The 25,342-nt window shown below is 41.4% G+C and overlaps 1 protein-coding gene and 1 long non-coding RNA gene across 5 annotated transcripts; one reads left to right on the top strand and one right to left on the bottom strand.

The window, feature by feature from the left end:
• The first annotated feature begins 143 nt into the window (after positions 1-143).
• Positions 144-22,846, top strand: LOC110117246. The gene is made up of 3 exons (XR_002305923.2): positions 144-956; positions 1,382-1,761; positions 21,058-22,846. It is a non-coding gene; the product is annotated as an uncharacterized LOC110117246 (long non-coding RNA).
• Positions 22,454-25,317, bottom strand: LOC105690583 (DNA-binding protein Ets97D). 4 transcript variants are annotated; one of them, XM_012408508.3, is made up of 6 exons: positions 25,178-25,317; positions 24,378-24,675; positions 24,145-24,295; positions 23,945-24,036; positions 23,637-23,871; positions 22,454-23,547 (listed from the first exon to the last, which is right to left on the bottom strand). In XM_012408508.3, the coding sequence occupies exons 2-6, from the start codon at positions 24,666-24,668 to the stop codon at positions 23,027-23,029; spliced, it is 1,290 nt and encodes a 429-aa protein (XP_012263931.2). In that variant the 5' UTR covers positions 24,669-24,675; positions 25,178-25,317; the 3' UTR covers positions 22,454-23,026. The 4 variants fall into 4 exon arrangements, with proteins under 4 accessions (XP_012263931.2, XP_048516039.1, XP_048516040.1 ...); XM_048660082.1 differs by having other exon boundaries at positions 25,225-25,265; XM_048660083.1 differs by having other exon boundaries at positions 25,242-25,260.
• Positions 25,318-25,342: the final 25 nt, after the last annotated feature.

The raw sequence follows: 25,342 nt of genomic DNA, 5'->3' as shown, positions 1-25,342 counted from the left end.
GCATCGGCTTCCGAAGATCGCGCGTCTGACGGTTGTATTAGCGAAATCGCGCATAGTTCGCGAATTTTAAGTCCTTCGTCGGGCATCCAGATGGCGACTTAGTCCCTATCAGCACCAGGAACCAGCGGCGACAGCAGCACCGGCAACGAGAGCAGCAGCAGCAGCGGTTATTACAGCAGCAGAACACAGAGGAACTCGGCACACGTCGCGTGCGGCATTTTTTCTTTGTGCGTCGGTGTTAGTATTTCAGTTGGAGTGAGATTTCGCGAGTGTCGTTCGGTTCGCCGGCCGACGTCGGCCGTCTGCGATTACACCTCCCGCGAAAAAATGTTCGCGTTATTTGTGATTAATTATCGTACGACGATCGAATTAATAACCCTCGAATCCACTTTTCCATGAATAAACAATTCAATTTATACCCCGCGTACCGGCTACGTGCACATTTCGAAAAATCAATTCCTATACGGGCAAAAAAAATCATCTATCTTCGCGAACTTGACGAGATAAAATTTTTCATCCAAACGGATTCTCGCCGATCGTAGAAGGAGAGAAAAATCAGAAAAAAAAGAGAAAAAGAGAGAGAGTGAGAGGGGAGGAGAAAAAGAGAGACGGTAAAAAAAAAAAAAAAAATAGAAAGAGAGAGAGATACCCGTTTCGTTGTGTGCCGTATTTTTTGCCAGTTCGCGTGCTGCTGCTTGCTGCTGCTGCTCTTATAAGCTCTGTTGCCGAGTGGTCCGTACGCCGGAAATACAGAGTACTGTTTAAAGGGAGGAATATCGTACGTGTTGTTTGTTAAATAATTTTTTAAACACCGCTTGAATACGGTAACTGAGCGGGGCAGGGTGAAAAAAAAAAGAAAAAAAAAAAAAAAAAAAAAATTAAATAAATAACTGAATAAAATAAATATACCGCGGAAAGAGTAAGAAAATGAAATACTTAGGAGCGCAAAAAATAAGGTAATTTTTATCTTCGTCCGGTATTTTTCGGTAACTCGTTCGTTTATTTGTTTATTTGTTTATTTATTTATTTATTTATTTATTATAGCAATCAATTATTCGCATTACGATATAATCGTTTGGTCAAAGACCGTTTTTGTCCGTGGTCGTTCGCCGGTATTCGAACACCTCATGTATATAGTCGCACAGTGCCGAAGGAGAATAATTATTTTTATTTCAGTTTATTTAAATATAAATATAAATCTAGGTATATATGTATATATACATGTGTGTGTGCGTATATGTATATATACACGTATGTGTGTATGTATATGTGATATATTTCTCTCCTCTATTTTTCTCCTTATTGTTATCATTATTATTTCTATTACTATTATTTTTATTCTCTCTCTCCTCATTTTATTTTATTTTCTCCACAAACCAAGAACGAAGAGAGGTCTGGGCTACCGACGACGAGGGCACTGATCTCTCAGGGAGCGGCGACCTGCGAACCAACCATAGATATAGGATATCCTCTCCTCGATCGCTACGCAGACTGGCGATTCCGCTGGCTCTCTGGCTCTCTGCAGGCTGGAGTCTGGGACAAGGATTCTTCTCTTCTCTTCTCTTCTCTTCTCTACTCTACTCTTCACAATCGCAAATCGCAATCAGATATACATATATATATACATATATATACATTTATATATATATATATATATAGAGACACACGCATGGTATATAAACGGCGTACATACTGCATCGTCAACTTACGCTGTCACCTCAACGGTCTTCGAACAGAGATCATCGGCGTTTTTCTAAAGAGGTAAACGAAAAAAAACAAAAAAAAAAAAAACCAACAACATTTATTTCAACACATTCCGGCGATTCTATTATTAACATGTTCTATTTGATCCATGCACATACATGTACGTTACTTTTCGCCTTTTTATCCCTTTGGGATATTTCACGTTGTTCGTAATTTTCGCACTCCGTACCGCGATCGATCGACCGCAGCTGAAATTCGATCGTTGATAATCGACGGTTGATTTTTCATCGCTCGGCTGTCGCATCCCCGTTGGAATAAGTGAATCGCGATTTGAGCTCCCATGATTTTTACGAACGATTGTAACAGGAATGCGAATTTGTATAGGAAACGCGTGGGAACTGCAGTAGGATCGTTGGGGGCCTAAAAACCACGCGAGAGAGCATCGGGCCTCGATTTGCCGAAAGTGAGAGAAAAATAAAAATAAGGAGAAGGAGAAGGAGAGAAAAAAAAAAAAGAAATTTTATAATCAAATTCCAACGCGTGTCGGTGGAGGAGCTCCTCTGTACGTCGTCTCCGACCAACCGAGTGCCACGCGAATAATATCTTGCGTAGTGTACGTATATACATGTAACGCCACGACGATGATCGTTACGGGGAGAAAATATACTCGGTGAAATTTTTCTTCGTTCAACGTATAACTTTACGTTGTCACGTGGCGATATTCCATAACAACGAAAGATTTGCTATCAACGTGACTAAATGTTATGCGGAACTATACAATATACCTTATTTAGCAAATGGTGAAATTTCGTTCTTATTTTGATACGGTGTAATTTGGATGGGTGTTGGGGGAAAAATTTGTTTTTTATAATCTATATACAACTTAATTGCGAACACTTTTAAGCCGACGTATAACGCTGCTTCTGGCTTTTGTCGGTGCTGCTGCTTATCGAAATGAAATGAAACTCATTGCTGATAATTAATGTGAAAATTAATTACAACGCGCACTCGTTCTTTTCTTCGCAGAGTTGATTTAGTTCTATCCTAGTCGGTCTTACTTTACAGGCCTAGCCACACATTTCGTTTTTATCTTCTCTCTTTTGTTCTCCGAAGAATCATATCACAATGGCGGACGATCGTTGCGTATGTTTATAATTTCTCAAAACGCCAAAGATTTTGCTAATAACTGCAGATATGTGATTATTCCATTTTCATTTTTTTTCTACGAACCGATCCATGTGGTTTCACTAATTCTAGCCTAAGTAGCTGGCTAGTTTATTCCTAGTTTTATAAATACCTATCTAACATGTTCCTGCGAGTCCGCTATACAACCGTTTGCTGGTCAAAGAATATTTTCTGCTTTACTATCATAACTAACGTTCAACCTTCTATATAGGTATATATAAGTATCTATGCGAATATCATACTATATTATGTATATATATATATACACACAAAGTCGGCACCGCAAATAATAAGATTCAGAAAATCGAGCTCAGAAATTTTGATGTCTCTTTGCTAGTTTTCTCACTTTTTGTCTATCTTTTTTTCATTTCAATTTGTTTTTTCCATTTTTTTTTTCTTTTACTATCCATTATTGTACGTACAGTACGTTTCGAGTGTTTAAAAAAGAAAAAAAAAACAAGAAGCAAATAGGAAAATGACGAATCCGTTGCGTATACGAAAAATGAGATATTCTGTCGCAGGCCTCGAAAAATTCGTTACTCATTGAATATCTACAAAAAAATAATTATTTGTCATTAATAAATGAACGAATACCGTAGAGTACAGGCACCGCCGCACGAAAATCTATATATACATATATATAGATTTTCGATGTACATAGAATGAAAACTCGGCAGCTCGCTTATGGCCGCCATTTTAAAACCACTTTCCTCGTGCATCGGTGTACGCGTGTGCCCCGTGCAGCTCTGCACAGTGCAATATCTTATGCAGCCCTGCTGCACGCTGTACGTTTCTCTTTTACGTGCGCACGCCCCGTTTTAACGTAGTGCCGAAAAAAATTGAATGGATATACGTGTATATTCGATCAAACTATAGCCGTGTATAGTACACGTATGAAAAATCTTATCCTCCAATTAACCGTTTTTTCTCACTTTTTTTTTTTCCTCCGCCATTATGTACCTCCTGATTTCTGACGATGTCTCTATCAACCGTCAAACTTTTTGGGCCAAGCTCGACGAAAAAAGAAAGAGAAAATACAACGTATAGCTACGGCACGTGCACGTATATAACGTACCGAAACTTGATTCGAATAAAAACAATTCTGTTGACGAGAAAAAAAAAACAGATACAAAATGCTAAAAAAAACTAACAAACAAACGTACGAAGATAAATACCATTTACTTGATAATCAGCGATGCGAATTAGATGAGAAATGAGGCGAAAAATAATAATAATAATAATAACAAATAATGATGCAGAACAAAACGAAAAAACTGTTATATATATACGTAAAACAGTTTTTTCGTTATATACATATATATATACGTCAGTGTACATTAGATATGTGTATGTAGACGTGGTGTACGTGTATTTTGTGTACGTACGTACGAAATACATATATATAGTTGGTTCTGCAGTCGTATCACCATTTATACATATACGTGTCGTTCCAATTATGATTACTTATGCGGGGACGGTATGACGTGTATATATATATATATACGTAATTCATAATTCGCGTTATCCCGTGGCAGACATTGGCACTGCTTATAATGTGATCATCATTTAGTTAATACATAAGTAGGTATCTACCAACGTACGTGTATAACATATGTGGATAAATACATATGTATGTATCTCGTCAGAGTCTTGGGTGTCGTTAAAAATCAATATTACGCATATATGTGTATATATATCGCGTATATATATATATTGTATGTGCACATTGTGTATAGATACATATGTATAGTTACACGCTCGTTGCAGGCTATACGTATAGCTGCGGATGTATAGTATATATATACCGCATGTGTGTATACATATAACGTGTACGTACACGTGATACGTTTATGATTATTATGAATTAAAAATCTGCCGAATCGTTCCCGCGCGAGTTTTTAATTTCTCATATATATACATATACGCATATATAACTCGCGTGTACCTATATCTATACGTGGAGTATCATTATGTCGGCATATATACGTGTGTGGTGTCTCTTTTGACACGCGTGCAAAATTTCACTACGCAGGCCACGCTGTGAATTATAGGCTTTAATAACATACAATAAGCGCATGTACATGTTTCTATATATTATATACGGATTCATGTCCCACGCAAATTATCTTTTTTCTGTCTATAGGGTAAAAAAAGGAGATAGAAAAGGGGAACGATTAGCGGATACTTGAACGATACGTGGCTCCATTTCGTCTGTTTTTTACCCTTATGTTTTCCAATGTCTTGGTCGATTATGCGCGTTATTAACGTCCGTAATTATTGAGGCACGCGTTGCGCTTACGGAAATTTTACAAAATATTCAAACTCGATCGGAACGCGGATTTGGTTGTTCGAAATTTTTCCCCTATTCGTGTACCGCTCGCGTTTTTGTGAATTTCATTTTTAACGTCCCGATGCAGCGATTGTAACGCGGAGCCGCGCGCCGCGATCCCCACTTATCACGTCGTTGAATTTTAGGCCTACTATAAGCAGCTCCGCGCAATACAACCGCCACTACAATAACGACGCCTGCAGAGTGTTCGCCTTGTGCAAAATTAGTATTGTTAGGTCAGTTTTATATTGCGAAAATTAAATATCACACGTGTATATACATATGTATATATGTATATATTCGTCTTCGCTAGATATATATATATATGTATATAAAATTCTTTAGAAACTCTATTGAGCACGTGTCTGAAATGACTCCGGGTTATATTTGTCCAAAATCATATGATCGTTTGTTGTCGTCGCTTTCTTCTTTCCACTCAGCTTTTTTCATCCGTTTTCTTTCTCTGCGTATACTCTGTATACTTCTGTGCACGGTTTACCGCGCGTGTATACAATTAGGTAACGTTATTGCCCATATAAATATGGTATTGTTCTTCCCTCTCTCTCTCTCTCTCTCTCTCTCTCTCTCTCTCTCTCTCTCCGAGGTTCATATTCCTCGCTTTGCGGTCTCTACGTACATACGCGCGCACACGCGAAACAAAGCGCGAATAAAACCCGACCGATTAACGCGCCGGTTGATTCATTGAAACAAATGCTCTTTTAATCATCGACACTCATCTCCCCTGCGTTCACCGTGCAGGAAGAGCAGATATACGCGGCGGCGGTTCGAACGAAAATTCTAAACGAAAGTCCCCAATATTCTTCCCGTCGAGATGAACAATCCGGTCCGTCGTGCGGATGTTATGCACAATCGCAACGCCTCGGCGTCGGTGGAACGGGGGGGATATTTAGCTCGCGAGGAGCAGCGAGCAGCACCCTCGGAGCGCGTTACGGACACCCGGTGGGGGGGAGGGGGGGGGGGGGGAGGGAGAGGCGATACACGTACGGAGCAGACGTGTCGTCACCGAGGCCTAAAAGAAGGAGCGCGTTACAGCGGCTCTCGTACAATATGCCCTGTAGTTATAAACTACACCTATATATATATATATATATAGGTGGTAACCATGTCGCGTTCGTCTCTATACCGTCGTCTGCGATATTGCGGTAGGCCTCTGGGCCAAGGCTTCCCTCCATTGTATACGTATAGGAGGAACGTGCAGTGTCGGTGTGTGTGAGTGACGCGACGACACAACGTAGGGGTACGTCGCGCGCGCACGCTATCCCTCCGTTTCGCACACCCGTAAAACTCGCGCTCCTATTTGTGGTTTTTTTTTCTTTCTTTTTCCTCATCCTCCGCTCCTCGCGCCTCTTTCTTCCTCACCTCCTCTCGTTCGAGCGTCAGCTGGGTCCGCACGACGTGTCCTACGTACGTACGTACGTACGCGGACCCTACGAGGAACTTCGAAGCGTAGCGCGCGCGTATCGTGCATATAAGCCGCGTACGCGTTATGCCCCGAACGAGGACGTCGGGCGGTAGCGCAAGGGAGCCAGGGGGATGGCGGCGGGAGGGATACCGAGGAGGACCGCTCGAGGGGACCCCGCGCTCCTCTGTCTCTCGTCCGTCTAGTCGGCCGAGCTGAGGAGCCGGACGTTACCTGGCCCTCCCTGCTCCTGCAGCGGACCGCCGAGCGGAACGCGTCGCCGCGGAAAATACACCGCGACCTCCGCGGTGTATTATCCACCATCCACCATCCGCGATCCTAACCTTCCCTCCTCGTCGATTCGTCGATTTCTCGCATTTTCTTGGAAAACCACGCTGTGCGAGAATAAAGAATAAGCTCGTCGCGTATACACAATAACGAAGTCGGATTTTCTCCACGGTGCAACGGCCGCCGATGCGCGCACCGTCGGTATATAGATACGGGGTGTATATGTATGCGTATATATCTATGTGTACATATATATATATATATATATAGGGAGATTTTGAATTTTTCGTCGTCCCGTATATTACGCCGGCGTGTTTTCTATAGGCCAGTCGGTCCGTCGGGCTGCAGCGACGAGGCGCTGCCGCTGCACTACCCGTATCAACAGGTTTTATTTTTGCCAAGCGAAAAGGCCAAGGTCCTCCGCGAGCCTCCCTACCTACCTCCCTCCCTCCCTCCCTCACCCCGGGTCGCTGCCGCTTAGGCCGCGCCGCGCCGCCCAACCGAATCCCCCCCCCCCTCCCCCCCTCTCCCCTCGCCACTTCCTCCCCCCCCGACACCGCGTATATGTGCAGAGAGGGATGCTGCCGCCGATCGAGAATCCCGTGTGGCTATACGTACATAACGCGGCAGCGGCAGCAGCCGCTCTTCTCCTCGTTCCTTCCTTCCTTCCTTCCTTTCTTCGGTTTCTTCGTTATATACTCGCAGTTCGCTTAGCGCGCTACAGCCGAATTTTCACCGATCGAATTCTAGATGCGGTTAGAATTTTTCCCACAATCTTCAGCGCACCGCGGATTGCGAATGAAAATTTGATTTTTTTTTTTTTTTTTTTCGCCCCTTACACGTCTCTGCGTTATTTTAGTTTTTTTTGAATTTCCCACGTGTTAATTCACGTCCCGTAATAAGCGAATTCTCTATATAATATTTTCTTTGGCTTTTTTCTCTCCCCTCTTTTCTCGTGCTGTGCAGCAGCCTCCGCAAAACTTAGCAGACGTTCGACCGTGTCTGGATTCCCTCCTCCTGCTATACATGTACATACGATACACTTTTTTTTTTTCTTTTTTCTTTTATTTCAACTCCCGCACGGCGCGAGATGATCGGAATTATTGGATGCAATTTTCCCTCCTTATATTCATATATTTATTTATTTATTTATTTTTATTTTCAAATTCGTTTCACTCGAATCGCGCGAATCAGGTTACACAGAGGAGTCGTATGAACCGGGGTGTGGGTGGTGGTGGCGGTGGGGGGGTGGTGGGGGGGGTAAAAAAGTACGCCACTCATAAGTATAATCGACGAATCGTCTGATCGGGGTTACAAAGAAACGGGGATAAATCGAGTGCGGTGGTGTTCCTCGGGCGAAGGAGGAGGACGACGCTTAGGAAATTCGGTCGGGTGCAGCATCGGCACACGGTATTCGGTATAAGCGTCGGCGTCGTCGGCCTCCTCTCGGTCTGGCGCGGAGTTCGTTCGCCATTATATTCTATAGCTCGTTCACGAGGAGGAATAGAGTCTTCACAACATATTCTCGAATATCGTGCAGTCGCGTGATCAATATAACCGCCGAAAGGCGACGGAGATTCGCGAAGATCCGCAACAGCAGCCCCGTACCTACCGCGTTTCACTCGGAGGGCTTAAACTGCAAGTGCATCTCCCGACCCTCGGGTCCGCCTAGGGCTCCTCGCCGGCCGCACCTCAGCTCACGCCCGCGCGTATCTTCCCCTCCGACGCCACGGACGCGGACTCGTGTCGCGCCTCGCGCCCGAACGAAATTCGGGGAGGAAATAAACCGTCGCGGAGTGCGGTGCGGTATACGTACCGTAACGTGTGTACGAGGAACGTCGAAAAATTGAAGATCGGCGGCCCTAGGGTGGGGGGGGGGAAGCCAGCCCCGGGGACGGCGTGGGCCTCCGCCGCCCCTGATTGACCGGTGCACAAAATTTTGCGCTAGGCAAATGTCACGTGCGCGGCGGCCCTGGATCTGCGTGTGCACCTCCTGTACTATAGCTCTTTCGCGGCGTGCTCGTGTGGGTTGGTTTTGCGCCGCCCGATACCCTGCAGACAATAACCCGCGTCGTGAACCGCGTCGCTCGACCGGCCGGGGGAAACGCGACGCGGAGAGCCCCCCCCCGTTCCTTTGAGATTTCAGGTTTTACTTATTACATGTATACGTGGCCCCGACGCGTTTTTCGCGGTATCCGCGCGCGGCCGTAAAGACCCCGAACGCCCGCGCTTATTACTATACCCCATTTTTTCTTCCGCCGTTTTTCCGCCGTCCGAAAAACCCGCGAGAATCGAAAGCTTCCCGCTTTCATATGTACGCGTGCAGTCGACGAACTCCGACGCGTATATCTCGCCGACCTTTCGCGCTTCTGATCCGATGTACACTCGCACGTTACGTAACTCGGAGATGTAACGAGTATTATATCGTGCGTGCGTGCGGCGAGAAACTTAATTTTCGCGACTTTTCGTTTTCTTCACCGTTCTTCTTTGTATTTTTCTTTTTCTTTTTCTACTTCGTTCTCTCCCTTTTTTTTCCATTAAAACCAATAAATTTTCCCCGTGCGCCAGTCGTCCGCTAATAGATATATACGCTAATATACCGATTCTGCAGCGGCGTGCGTTTAGCTACAATGCGTTTCTACCGAGTACCTACGCGTTCCACCGGGATCTTATTCGGTGTACGTGTACGTACCTATACAACGCACGCGTGAAAGCAGTGCGCGCTCCTTTCGTCGTTCGCGGGGAGAAAGAAAGAGAGAAGCGCGAGTCGCGTAGCGGGGTGTCGCGCGACTATATAGCGCGATGGCGCGTCCCCATGATATTGCGTGCGTTACATACTTTTGATAGTGAATATACAGAAATTTAACCGTATCGTGTGCATCCGACGCGAAAAACATCAGAATATACGCACGCGGGTGGCGCGTGGTTATTTTTTTATTCTCATTTTCGTTTTCATTTTTTTTTTTCATTTCCTCCTCCCGGCTACACCGACCCCCGCCGATCCGATTTTCGAATCGCTATCCCGACTGGTCCGGGTGGAGAAATGATTCGTTCCGATTCTAACGGAGATTTTAGAAAAATCGTAAGAAAAATGGCGAAGTTCTTCGCTGAAGTTTTTCGCTGTTTTATGTATACGTTTACTGTACATACAATAAGCGAGGCGCGATTACGGCGACTATCGTCGTCGCGATGTACATGATGAGGACGTTATAGATACATTTGCATACCTAATTTCTCTACGTGTCTCCTGCACCGCGCCGCGTCGCATCGCCAACGAATATACATGTATGACTCACGACACGCCGACGGAGTCGACGTTCTCACAATACTTGCGATAACCGCTGCTATCAACTTACTGCACATGAGCAAAAAGAATTGCATCAATTTCATGGAACTATTGGTACATCGAAGAAAAATTAAATTATCACACGTTTGTACACAAATCGCGCGGTTTCACTTATAATCGAACTTGTAATATATCACAACTATTTTTACTCCAGCTGTAATGTATATGTATGTAACTGCCGCATCGTCATTTTGAAATCTTTATTTTTTTCGAAAGATTATAAAAAAGAAAAAAAAAATAAAATAACAACAACAACGAAGGAATATATATATTAAAAAAATTCGTCCGAGACGTATAATATAATCTTTCTCTGATTCGATCGATTTTTTAATTATTCCAAAATAACATTCTCCCTGATATTGGCGTATAAAAATTCGCGTAATTTTTTACCACCCTATACAGTGGACGTGAGAGAAGTTCGTGTACGCGTGTTGGTTTTTTTTTTACAAATTTTTATAACATTTCTTATCGAAATTGTCTGAGAAACATTATGGCGATGTATACGTTCGCTATGCGGCAAAGCGACTTCCGGTTTATCGGAAATAGAAAATTGATGGAATTGAATGAAATAAAAGTATGTTACATGAAGATCGATGCCGAAACTTTGTCGACGAAATAATCGTGTCGAGTAATTAATTTTTATTGAAAAAGTGAAATAAATTCGCGAGTGAATTGTTACAATTATAGTGGAGCGTTAAAAATATACAAATAATTGAAATCGAAGGAGAAATACCGCGATTACAGCAGCATGAAGTTATACGCGTTACACATGCATCTCAATTATCCCAGTAATAACGGAGATCCGCGTGTGTCCAGGTAATTGATTGACCTATATATATATTACCGTGATAATATTATTTTAGTTTATGCTGATTTTTTTTTTTTTGAAAATTTTATCGATAATATTATCTATTGTATACCCCATAGTTTCACCCGAATCTTCTGGATAATATGTGGGAGTGTGACAAATATTTTTTCTCCTTCTTGTTTCTTATTGTTTTCAATTTTTTTATTTTTTTTCAATCGACGAACATTCGGATGACGTATTTATATGCTGCATTGTCAAAGGAATTAGGGGTAGTATACGCAGTTATATTGTCGAATATTATATATTTTCAAAATTAGTAATATACTTATAGGTCGGAGCGAGTGTTTGTGGGTCCCGTAAAAAAAAAAAACCTATATTCATTTCATTTTTTCGAGCTTCGTTGTTGCTCGCCCGCGTATACATATATATGTATGTACATAAATTACATGAGTGATAACGCGATATATATATATACGATCCGACGAGTCCAAAAATATATATAACGTATACATAATCTATGCATATATACATATATCATCCGATCGAGAAATGAATCAAAATTTCGTTTAAACGAGATTCGAATCGGAGACGACGTCCGCTGCATCTCTTTCGTCGAATTGAACGGATTCCTTTGTGCAACGAATACGCGATCGTCACTTTGTATCTCATATGAATTGAATGAGAATAATTATACGTATGCATATACTTATGTGCATAATGTGAAATTCGATAAGATACGACTCCAATAGTGTGCGAAAATTAATATTCTATAATATAACGCAGACTATATGTACATCCACGATGCATATACATATATGTATATACACGAGCCTGAATTATTATTTCTTTCCCTCGATTTTATATGCCTATACGATATACATACATATGTATTACGGATGAGAAAATTTTACTAGGTTACGATAATTCGGTGACTGAAAGAACTGAATTCTTTCCACTTTTTGTTTTCTTCCACCAAAACAGGTGAATGTCATCGCTCCCCAATCCGATCTCGAGTACCCACACCTCGATGTATATATAAACGATATATAATTGATAAAATGGAGATATCGTTCGTACATAGGCGTACATACATACATTTAGTACATGTACGGTATACATACGTATATATATATAGTACATGTACGTGTACGGTATACATATACGTATAGTACATATGTACGGTATACGTAGCCTATGGCGAAAGCAGAGAGCAGAAACAAACGACAATGATCGGGTCCGGCGCGAACTCGGAGGCAACGACCTCCACCCCAAAGTCGTTGGCACCGGCGCTAGTCTGGCGCCCCTGCTAGACGAACGGGAGAAAACTGTGTAACGAGGTAAAAAGATCAAAATCACAAAGATCCAACCGCGTACGCTGCGATTCCCCCTCCCCCCCCCCCCCCCCTCCCCCTGTACTTTACATTCTCCTCATATATGTATATATAATATTCGGCTATCAAAGTTCCAATTCCATAATGCCCTTTACTTTCTCACCTCCTCATATTTCTCCGTATCCAATAATGTCGCATCTTTTATTACTACTCCACCTATACAGATGGATCGAATTGGCGATTTTCTCCAATTTTTTCATTTATTTTTTTTCTTTTGTTTTTTTTTTTCTCATTCTACAATCTAACGTCCGGACACACGTTGGCTACCGTATATGCCGTCGTTACACCGCGATCTGCTGCCAGAGGTTGCGTCGGGTTAAAATTACGAAAACGGAAACTAGTTCCGCGTCCCAAGATCAATACCCAACGTTGTGCAACGACTGTCTCTCCGCGCCGTATATATGTATGTATATGTATACCTGCACGAATCGACCGACACCGACCAACCAACATACTCTGTGCACTACACCGATTCGCGTATGCCTCCTCCTACTTCTCCTTAGGATTCTCGTTCCGATTACGCCGGATACACGGTACCGAAACGATGCAGAAGACGCGGCGTCGCCTCATCCTCACCGATATAATATAATACATATAGAACCGATAATTTCCCGTCGTAGCACGTCGCGCATGTTATTATTATATACGTACTATATATATATATATATGAACAATTAAATTCACCGACAATTCATCGTGCTCTAGGTCAGTTTTGCGCGCGATATATATATATATACATCTTATATACACATATGACGCGTGTGTACGTGTACATCGGTATAGATTGGTGTACGTAACGTGCGTGCATACTATGAAATATGGCTAAACCGGATATGAAAATTATACATCACGACGGATATGTATAGATATTATACGACGGTGTATGCTTTCTGGTTCTTTCTCTTGATTTCCGATGATTTCTTTTTGTCCATCTTCTTTCATATTTTGCACATACGTTTTGTTACGCATATACATACATATATACCTGTGTATAACTCGTTGTCTGTTTTTTTTTTTTTTATGCATAAGCATTGCGAGCACATACTTTTTGTGTATTCGCTGTGCGTACATTTAAGTTCGACCCCAGCAGAGCGAACGTCGCGACGATGTCCGTTCACTTTTATTCAATTCTAAATAGAAGTCATCGCGAAGATTGCTTTGTTGTATCCGATACACATGTATATAATGTAGGTTGAATAGAAAACTGCATGACTTGGTATCATCCATTGATGTTTTTTTTTTTTCTTATTCTGAAACGCGTATGAGCCAATTAAAATAAAACGGTTAATTACGTATTCTGAGGATTATGTGTATAGTTTCGGAATGTCTGTCATACATTATATGAGAACTTATATACCGCCAAATATGTATAACGTCACATACATATACCTGGTTCCGTATCAACAAAACACATAGTCACGTGTATGCACATACATATACTATACATACATACATACTATATGTATACTATACGTATGTTCGGTAGAGTCAAGTTTCGATAAACTGTACATGTGTATCACGCTTATGTACACCTTGACGATTCTCGTTCGAGCTCTCTCCTTATTCTATCTTATAAGTTAGTATACCGGGGGTCCGATTATATTCCCGAAACGGATGGATCCCGAAAAAACGATATCGTTATCGAACGCGGCGCACGCGGCGATGATGAATTCGATACGACCGAACGTCGAATGAAATTCGCTAATTTATACGCGTGCAAAGAAAACGACGAATATATAACATAAACGGTATAGATAATCGCGGTTACAGAATTTCCGTCCATATATCACGTTCTCTTTATCCCCCATTGAAAATTACGCCAAACGATAATCGGAGGAGAACGACCGACTCGACACCGGTTCGCCCGCACCGAGATCCGTACGGATTTGATTTTTTGACGAGGATCTAAGCGTATGACACGGTGCACCGCGCCTACCTCTAATAGAGCAACGCGGTCATCCATTGGTAGACCGCAGTGGAAGGTGGGCGGGGAATAGGGCATACGAATCGTCGGGGCAATTTCGGCCCATGGGGTTCCGGTGTGGAAAATCGTCGGGGAAGCGACCCGAGTGAGCGCGTCCCGTCGGGAAGCGAGGCGGCGTACGCGGCGGCGGCGGTGTTGCGGGTCGGCACGCTCGGCAGTTCCGCCATGGCGGAACCGTTGATGCAACTGCACCGAAACGTGGCGTTGCGCTCGTTGGGCGGTGCATAGAAACCGGCGACCCTCGACCCACGACGTACAGCGTGACGCAGGCGCGAGAAAACGGCCGCTCCGCCGTAGAGTCTCGTAGAGTTTGGGACCCCGCCGGCGACTCGGACCGCGACAGGAACAGCGAGGAAATGTTCCAGCCGCACCGCCGGCCGACGGACCCTCGCCGATATCCCAGCGGGTCTAGGGGGCCCCTTGGGGCGCGATGTGCGCCGGTAAGGGTATAGTGTACACGGGGTACACGCGCACCGGTGTATCGGAGAAACGGTCAAAATGGCGGACCTGTGTTTTCCGCACGCGCGGTACCACGAATCGCATCGCACGTGCTGCAACGTTTGTACATACATATACGCGTCGGAGCGTTGACGTTACCGAACTCTCGACGCGATCCGCGTAATCCTTTCGGGATCAAAGTTGGCCAGATTTCGCTACCCGACGACGACGATCGTTATCGTCGTCAAATGTTGTGCCGCGCATGCAGGATCGGATGGCCGTATTGTATTGCCGATCGTTGTTGGAATGAAGAACGAACGCAAGCGAGGACGATTCCACGTCTCGCGTCGTATGATCAGGAAAATCTAGTCGTACCCTGCTGCAGCGAGCGTGCGAATCGCATCGTTATTTACGTCAAGGACAAAAGTAGCCATTTTTTTTTCTCAGTTTATATCACATCTGGTCACCCTTTATTATTCGAAGGTATAACCTTATTCAAAATACGTAGACGTAATTTGTAGTATCATTGGCTGACGTATGGGTAGGTGTTCATTTTTCGGACCGCGTGACTGGATAAAATTCGAAGATAATCAAAATCAGGAATAAACGAAAATGGCGTCTTATATACCGGTTCTCGCACCTCCGCAAGGTTAATGAGTTTTCCAATGCCATTAACGATCCGCTATAGCTCGTTTGCTGCAGCACATTCTCCATGTATGTATACCTTATGATATTATGTGCATACGCGTACGGTACGCAAGTATATACGTATCTATATAATATATATTTATACAATGTATATACCACGCCATTTAACCTATAATTATTCTGCCGGTCAAGATAAATGAGTGTAAATTCCGGTATTACGTATTATTTTTTATTCGATTAGACCAATAATATTATGTATATATATATTCGCGATGACTTAATATTGCTTGAACATATTTACCCACACGAGTACATACATACTGCATATGTACATACAATGTATAACAATTGTGTGGTTATTATACGTATGATCTTCGCGCGGTATAATGCTTACGTGGCGGCCATTTTATTATTTTTTTTGTTTGTGTTATTGCTGCCGGAAGTTGACTGTCTACAAAACCGGGAAGTGGTTGAAAAAAAAAAACTTACGACGTGCGAAGTAATGAGTCACGTATAGATATCAATAAAAATATTACTCTCTACGATTCTAGTGATGAAGTATTTACGCATATTCAAAGACGCCATATTATACCTATACATAGGTATAGCTGCGCATACGGGCAAATTTTGAAAAAAATTTTCTACACGATCAAAAGAATTGTCTGCTCACTTTTGCATCGCGGGCTACGTACCAATAATTGTACATATGATATGATAATAAAATATCATTGTTGCGAAATCTGCATATATTACAAGCGGCGTGACTTGAGTTTATATATAATATGAGTGTAATTTCAGTTTATCACGTGACGTATGCGTAAACGTACAATAATTTGTGTTACATAAATTACAAAAGAGGGCGGGCTAGCTGTTATATAAGCTGCGGTGGTGGATATTATTCTTGAGATTGTCGTATACTGCGAATATGGTAAATATCTCATACTTATATACCGTATGTAACACAATGCATCGGGTCGCCGGTGGTCTTCTGGCCAAAAATTTTTGTCGTACCTCATCTGTCACTTATAATGCCAAAAGGACGTTTCAAAGAAAAACAAAAAAAAAAATCTTCAATCAACTTAAACATGAGTAAAACACATACATGTGTGGGAAATACGAGAAACATTTTTTGTTTTTCGAAATACGCCCTTTTGACTTTGAGGAAAAAAAAAATAATTCTTATCAAGCCAAAAGAGCGTATCGTTTTTTTCATTACTGCTGGTTATTAGACCCAAAACGAGGAAGAGAAAAATAACAAGAGTAGTGAAAATTCTCCACAAATAAATTTCTAAATAACCGCCAACCTCAAATTTGAAATTCGTTGTGGATGGTACAGGAGAATGAAATCTCGAAAATTTAAAATACAGTGCGCAATTGATCAGTAGTCTATTTTTTCAGTAAAAAAAATTGATTTGTATTTTTTGCTGTCTATAATACTATCGTAGTTTGCGCGATTGAGCCTATATAATCGATCAGAACTTATTAATGCAAGTATCATATAATCGGAATCGCACGAGCGATTATTTGTTTTTTTTTTCTTATTTTCATTGGAATGAATATTTTTTTTTCTAAATAAATTTACTCGCGAGGAGTACGTTTGAGAATTATATCTTTACTATACTTTTGTACAAATTTTTTCTTGTTTCGATCTAAAAAAATTTCTCATTTTTCCCACAGATTTATGCATTCTACTCGTGTATTCAAGTATATCGGAGTAGTTTTTTTCTTTTTTTTTTTTCATACGCCCTTTCGGCATTAAACTAACGCGGTATATAAACGTGTATACATACATGCGTAGATATAGATAATACATGTAGATCCAGTATATGCGCGCGGTTAGGGTATCTCGACCTATCAAGTATCCCATGAACTGTTGTCGGATGATGGGGTTTGGTCAAGCAAAAGTCCATAATGCGAGATGCGCTGTATGGGATGCTGAAGCTGCAGATATAAACTTCGCGTGTTGCTATGGGGACGAGTTTCTCTCGCAAGCAGCGTCCCGATGCAGGCAGCTCGCTTGTGTTGCAACAGCAGCAGCATTGCAGCAGCAGCAGCGGTCCGCTTCTCTTCTCTCCCTTATTTTTTTTCTTTTTCAATTTTTTATTTTTCGTTGTTTTTTTTTTTTTTTTTTTTTTATATCGTATAGCCCATCCTCTTTCTCTCTCTCACACTCTCTCTCGTCGTCCGGATTCACGAACTGCATGCTGCAATGCACTCTCTCACGGAAAAATTGCCCTGCACGCGTATATATATATATATATAAGCTTTATATATATATATATATATAAAGTTTTGTTGCCCCGCGATGCATGCAACTGCTGCACTGCATGTAATAGTTATACATGTACACTATATGTGTATTATATATATATATATATATATATATATATAATATACATATATTTACAACGCCAGCAGTTCCCTTTTTTTATAATTTTTTTTTTTAACCGAACTCTCCTGTAAAAGTTGGTGCAGTATGTATATGTATTATACCACATTTATACATAATATACACATATGTGACAATTTCAGTCCTGTATATATATATATATCAGGCATGGACTACTAATTATATATATACCTACATACGTACATATATGTATTGAAATTTTAAACGCTTGCGAATTTTTTTTGATTTTTTTCCTTCTTTATTTCTATATAAATTATATATATGTATAGCTGACGTATCCCATATTATTACATGCATGCCTTTAAATGCAGGGAATGATGTTATAGATGTGAATTATTACGACATTTATGCATATATGTATAATATACAGTCGATTGATCTGATGTTCTGGATTTTTACCGATATATGTATATACATATGTATATTGGTTGAATATTCCATTATATATATATGAGAGGATCAGGTGCAATAAAAATTTTAACGACATCGGTTTACAAGCAGCTTCTGGTACCACCTACTCTATACACCGTCCTCGCTAGGCATGCATGTTATGTATATATGCCCTTGCAGTGTCCACTAATAGTTATATGGACTCCCGTATATACATATATACTACATATATATATATGTATGCATTTTTACGACTTATTCTGAAAAACTAAAACTTCAGCTCTCGTAGATCAATGCACCTGCGCGTTGTTTTTTTTTTCTTTTTTTCTCTTTAATTTTTGCCCCAGTTTGCATTGTTTCACATTTCCTCGCTATTATTCTCTATATACTTCGTGATGAATCCGTACAAGATGCGACGACTTTTCGTGAAATTTAACTTCTGAAAACAGAATTTATGCGAGTATACGCGCATGTACGATTTTTGGGAAAAGGAAAGAGAGATGAAGAAACGAAAAAAAAAACAAATCAGGAACGAAAGAAAGAAAGAAAAAAAAAAGAGCTGATCTAGCGGTGCAGTAACGTTCGTAACGCAACGCGAAACGCACGTTGGGACGTCGAAAAAGATAGAGAGAGAAAGAGGCGCGTCAGCCCGTGCAGAATATTTTATATGGTAGTACGGGTAGGGGTACCCCCTCTCCTGTTCCCCCTTTAAAGTGCGTCCCTGTTACGCAGTTCATTCACACGGCGGGCTCGCTAAATATAATATGGCGGTAGTAGTTGGGCGCCCCCCACTACTTTTTTTCGAAGCAACGTGTGCGGGGTTCGGACCACGAAAGTCCCCCTAATCCAACGCCCCTGCGATTGCAAGCGGTCCTCTCCTCGCTCCTTTTCCCCCCTCCCTTTTCACCCGAGCTTCTTTCATTATTATTTTTTTTTCTTCTTACTTTTTTTTTCGCTCTTTTTTTTATACATATACATATATGTATATATGTATGGTCCTTCTCTTCTTATTTCCTAACCCCACCCCCTAACTCGATTCCCCTTCCTCCAGGACATTCCCCTCCCCTTGGACCCTCCAGTCCTACGCCCACCGAATACGAAGCTCCCTTCCTCTCACTTCGCTCGAAACAGCCAGGCGGGAACGAAAATCTCCTCTCTCTTCCTATCCACCTTTCTATCTCCCTCTCTCTCTCTCTCTCTCTCTCTCGACGAAATTTTACCACACCGAACAGAGACGTATATTACATGGTTGAAATATCTTTTAAGTTAGATAAAAACGTGGAATTAATGAGATACGTTATCCTTTTTATTTACTTAAATTTTTTCCTTTTTTTAAATCCAGCATTTATTTCGTCGAATATATAGATAATGTACACATTGCTAATTGTATCAACGTATGCTACATACCATACGAGCATTATGTTATGTGTATATGTATATATATACATGGGGTGAAAGGTTATACATAATAGATAAATCGGTAGTTTATTTTTCAAATTTAGAACTTTATCTATTTATCTATAATTTTAAACTCCTATTACTACTAAATTATGAAACTCTACTTTTTCCAATTAGTCATTTTGCTTACAACCAATTAGAACTACGAGTTATAGTTATACTCTGCGACGAGTGCAGATTCGAAACTGCACGTCGTTCGAAATTCGAACTGGCGCCTGCGCGTTACTTCGCACGAAGATGAGGACGAGGACGAGGACGAGGATAAGGATGAGGATGAGGATGGGGATGGGGATGGGGATGGGGATGACTGACGGTATAAACTGCGGGGAGACGGACAGACAGACTCAAAGGAGAAGAAGAGAAAGACCCTCTTTGACTACCGCCAATTGAGGGACAAATACTCCTTATACTGAGTGATTGTCGGATTTACGGTGCAATATATCTGTTCTACGCGCAATCCGATGTACAACCACACTCGTATGTGCAAGAAAATTAATCAAAACCGCTGAGGGATTATGATAATTCGTGCGATCAAACCGTCATTATTTTGAGTTATAATTTCACACGTTGCGCAAATTATACTATTACGGGGTGCGGGCAATTTTTTGATATACCCCATCGCCGGATATCACGAGCAGATGAATGGGAAATCATTCGAAATTAGAGCGCGGTCGTTGTCTGCACCGCTGCAGCGACCCGGCGCTGGCAGCGAGGCTCCTGAAGATAGCTGCATGCGTGCGGGGGCCATTAAACTGTCTACCAAAGAGAAATCAACGAGAAGGCCGGCCGGGCCCTTCCTCCACCTCTGCAACGGATCGCTTTTTTATTTTTATCTTCTTTTTCATTTACATTCTCTTTCACCTGCACATCTCTCTCTCTCTCTCTCTCTCTCTCTCTCTCTCCTTCTTTCTCCCTTCGTGTATAAGGTTCCCGCATGCGAACGGTTTCTTCTCCTTCGTAGATTCTTAATTCTTATTCCTTCGATCCCCTTCGGGCTACACTCTCTGAAGTTATTCCTTAACGCGTAAATCGAGGTGCGAGGGATGTGTCAGCGCCGTTTGCAAATATCGTAAATGTCATTTTGATTTATCAACGTTTTATAATATGCTAAAAACTAGGTAAACGAAGGACACCTGAGCGTGTACCCAGCCCCCAGCATATTGCTGTATACATATACATACGTGCATCGATTTACCGAATGTATATCCCGATAAATACATAACGCTTGAAATGTTTTTTTCATTTTCTCTTGTTCCAGGGTTCACCGCACGCCGAGCAGATATCTACTCTCAATGGTGCACGCGTACGTGCCATATTATGTATAAGAAATTACATAGACCTGTGTGTACATGTGAATATGGACGATGTGGAATTGGGGGACGAAAAAAAGCCCGCGACAGCGAGAATATTTTATCTTCTTCTTCTTCTTCTTCTTAGAGAACTATAAGTGAGAAGAGCTTAAAAATTTTGACGAGTTACATAGCTGCAGAAAAATACTGCCAATGTTCAACACGCACTATCTCAGCTGCAGTTACTTGATGACACTAACCCGTAGATCCGAACTTGTGGGCTATTTTATTTGCACACCGCAAGCTCCTATCTACCGGTACATGTAGTCAGGCCGTCGATTTGGTTGTTATATACGCAACTTGCAGTTATGCGCCTGCAAAATATCGAACCGAGGACAACGAAATTTTTGTGCGGACCGTCGACGACGACCTCGTGAATTTCCACTCACCTCTATCCTACGTTGGATGCGCCCCATATTTATGTCAACGAATTTTTTATGGTCTTTTTTTCGTTTGGTTTAAAAATTTGTTAATTCGTTTTTTTTTTTATTCTTTTCGTTTTTCCAAATTTGGCGTTGTACATTCGCCGATGCGACGCAGTTTCTTTTTGTGACAAAAAAAAAAATAAAAAAAAAAAAAAATTCATTCCACTGATATTTGGAGATTAATTGAAACGGAACAATAAGAAAGAGTAAGAAAACGAAAAAATTTAATTCAAAATGTAGCGATGGAATGAAATTTGAGTTTTCTTGCGGCGGCGCCTGGGTGAGGTAGTAGGTTGTATAGTAGGGAATGAAAATTCGAGAATACGAAGTCCACTGTACAGCTTGCTAACTTTCCCGGTCGCCGGCGCCCCGACGCTGGACCATGGCTGAACCCATCGTTAAATTCGTGCTCCGGAGATCAGCGGCAACGCGCGGGAAACGGCGAGGAAAGGGAGAGAAAGGAGGTGCGGTCAACTAGGAACGGAAGAAGGCGGATTGAACACGAAGAGAGAAGGGAAAATTATGGTGGAACCGATGGTGGAAATAAGGAAAACTGAAGGCATGGCGGGCGGGCGTGTATAGCCTGCCGCGTCACCGATTCCCTGAGACCCTAACTTGTGACGTCGCATCCGATATCTCACAGGCTAGATTCTCTGGTATTGGCGATGAGTACTGCCTTTGCCAGTTAATTGTTGAAGGAAATTATACTCTTTCGTTATATTCTTGCATTGTATAATCGACGAGGAAAACTTGTCCGTCTGTTCTTTTTCTTTTCTATTTTTTTGTTTCAACCGTATACCACCATTCGTTAGACCGTTAAATTTTCTATCGGATCTGTAGCTCAGCTCTTTTACATTTGATTTTATTAAAAAAAAATTTATTCATTTTGATTTTTTTATTATTATTTTTAGCGTTTTGGCTGTATACAATCTCTTGTATGCGTATCACTATATTTTACATATATTATTAAAAATAATTGGGATTAGTCATTCTTGCAATATTTGGTAGAATTTTGTTTATACATATCTACATCCCGTCGATATAAAAAAATACAGAGTTTCCATGTTGTCAAACCTTAACGATGTAGTATAATCTAAAAATTATTATTATATAACCATTCGTTTTATTTACTAAAATTAAACAATTAGTATCAACAAATAATCTCTAACATAGGCACGATTTTAAAATTCTTATAGGTCCCAGAAAAACTGTATAATGTAATATTATTTTTTTAAATCTTGACTCTTATAGAAAATAAAGCTTATTTCAAAGACATGTATCGAACAAATCTCTAGTCTCATAGCCACTCGTTTCGGTTAGTGATTTTAATTTACACGAAGACCGATCCCGAAATGTTACCATATTTATAGTTTTTTTTTTTTTTTTTTTTTGGGAAGATTTTCGATTCTAATAACGTGCATGTGTTAAAAAGATTACGGAAAAGTACTTCTGCTTAAAAGTATCTTCTTCCTTCTTCGACGAGCCGACTGAGTTCGGCCGCGGAGTACCCTAGCAGCTGTTTCAGATCACAAACAAATTTGTAGACGAATCTTTTTCCGTGGACTTTTGATATCATGTCTCCGTCGTAATAATATCGGAGCGCTCTGCTTAGTTTTTCGTAATTCATTGACGGCTTATTTTTACGGGCTCCCCAAAGTTGAGCGACCGCCTCGGGCTGGTTCAGTTTGAATTCACCTTCCGTTCCTAACCATTGAATCGCCCCTCGGTGCTCCCGATCAGTCAGTAGTTCCAACAAGAATTGCCACAGCTGAATTTGACCGTTACTTCCTGTCCGATTTGACGTCGCGATTGTTATCGGAGGCGAATCAATGATCGCTAAAGGGTCGCTGACTAACGGGCGCACTTGCTGATTCACAGTTCGAGGTTTGGGGACCTTTTGACTCCTCACCTTCGCAGACCTCGCGTCATCTGAATTATCACTCGACGAATTGGGCGCGTCTTTCTGAACGACAGCTGAAAAATGTTTCAATTTGACGGTTTGGGAATTCCAAATAATTTCGGATCTCACGCGAAGTGATCGTTAAATTTTTTCATCCACTTACCGACAAATTTGCATTTTCTGAGCAGCTCCAAATGTGTCCAAAAAACATCACCAGGGTCGAGCGGAACTTTGCCCTGAAACTCGTCCAGGGTTAAATTGCAGAGTTGAGTACCGGTGATGTTCCAATCAGCGAGCCGCAGAGAAACTAAATTAAACTGTCTGACCGCCCATTGGAGCCAATGTTTTACGTGCGCTTGTGACCAGTCCTTTGGATCAGCTGGTATTTTCAGACGTTCCTATGAAAGTAGGTAATTTGTAAGACAAAGTCCAGCTAATTTGACAAAAGTATCGATCGAAAATATGAATTACCTGTTCCTTTTTATACTGTGCATCAACCATCCATCGGATGACATTTTGCTTCCCTTCTTCGCTGGGTGTTGCAGCTGCTGAGTTTTGTTCTGCTGTATGACAGGAGGGTAAAACATTTAGCATCCAAAGAACCTTCTTTCAAATATTTTTCTCACGTCGGTTCGTAGTGGGAACAAATAAAGTACAAATAATAGACTCACATGTATTTTCAGCCAATTCAATGTAGTCTTCCGCAGGTTTCAAGACATCAACTATGTTTATGCGTCTCTGGTTCGCTTTTATTTGAACATTGACTTGCACTAATCCTTCTCCTTGAACGCATTGATCAACCAAATTTTTGTGACTCTCAAGCTGTTTGGATCAAAATTGAAATAGAAGTTTGACAGAAGATGGTTATCTGACCCACAATGATAAAGTCAACTATTCTTCTTACCATTTGTGCGTCTTGGAGCCAAAAAGAATAGTCTGTCAATTCGACGCCGAGTCTTTGCTCCAGTAAATTTCTTAGCGTCGATAATGGCTCTCGTATGTCCATATGCTGCATTAATACTCCTTCATTTGCATCTTCCCCGTTTGAGACCCCATCTAATGCAAAACTTGGCTCCACTTCTAGATCGGAACTATCTTGTTGAAGCTGAGCCATTATGTCATCTTCTTGAGACAGAATTGCTTCTGGTTCCATCTTTATTCTTTTGATCATAACGTAATCTGAATCGTCGTCCATATCAAAGCTATGGATAAATTCAATAATTTAATAAGTAGATGCGATACGAAATTCCGCGTAATTAAGATTCTAAGACGTGATCAAAAAATATCTAGAATAAATTTACATCGAACACTGGTAGGCACTTTTGTGTAAAAAAGGGATAGCTACGAGGTTGAGTCAATGTTTTTTATGGTTAGAATACGGGGGAGAAGTGCGTTGGAATTGAGTTTTCAGATTCAATAGTGCGTTGACGTGTTCATTGGATATCTGGATGAGGCTCATGTATTGGGTAATGACCATCAAAAGTAAATATTTTGCAGAACAATTATCTGTCGACAAAAGATGTAAATTTTCTCTTAGACACTGCTAGGTTACTCCGCGAGAATGTGTAAACGCTAACCGTTTTTCGGAACTTTTTTGTCGGCTATTTTTGTCCATTACACGCAAGACTCTATAATGTTATGAATTCCCACTGTTAACGTGCGATTAGTACGTATGTATGTACATACGTATGTACGAACATGTACCTCAATGATAATTGAGTTTTTTAATTTATTACAAGTTACACGCGTACTACATTGACAGACGCACCAGCGCCATAGGTTTGTTGGAAAATGCACTCCTCCAGACGGTCAACTCGGTGCACTGCAAAACAAATACCGCGATTGTCCACTAATTCCGTCTAGCTAGTC

Source organism: Athalia rosae, chromosome 1 (assembly GCF_917208135.1).
Source record: "Athalia rosae chromosome 1, iyAthRosa1.1, whole genome shotgun sequence".
Taxonomy (NCBI): Eukaryota; Metazoa; Arthropoda; class Insecta; order Hymenoptera; family Athaliidae; genus Athalia; species Athalia rosae.
Note: the sequence above shows the minus strand (reverse complement) of the source record. Positions and strands in the feature narration are given on the sequence as shown.

Excerpts from the sequence above, each read along its gene's own strand:
- LOC105690583 (XM_012408507.3), bottom strand. The coding sequence starts at position 25,088 with ATGGACAAAAATAGCCGACAAAAAAGTTCCGAAAAACG. Across the intron at positions 24,296-24,377 it reads GGCTCCAAGACGCACAAATG|CTTGAGAGTCACAAAAATTT; the intron begins GTAAGAAGAATA and ends TGATCCAAACAG. Across the intron at positions 23,872-23,944 it reads CACAGTATAAAAAGGAACAG|GAACGTCTGAAAATACCAGC; the intron begins GTAATTCATATT and ends CTACTTTCATAG.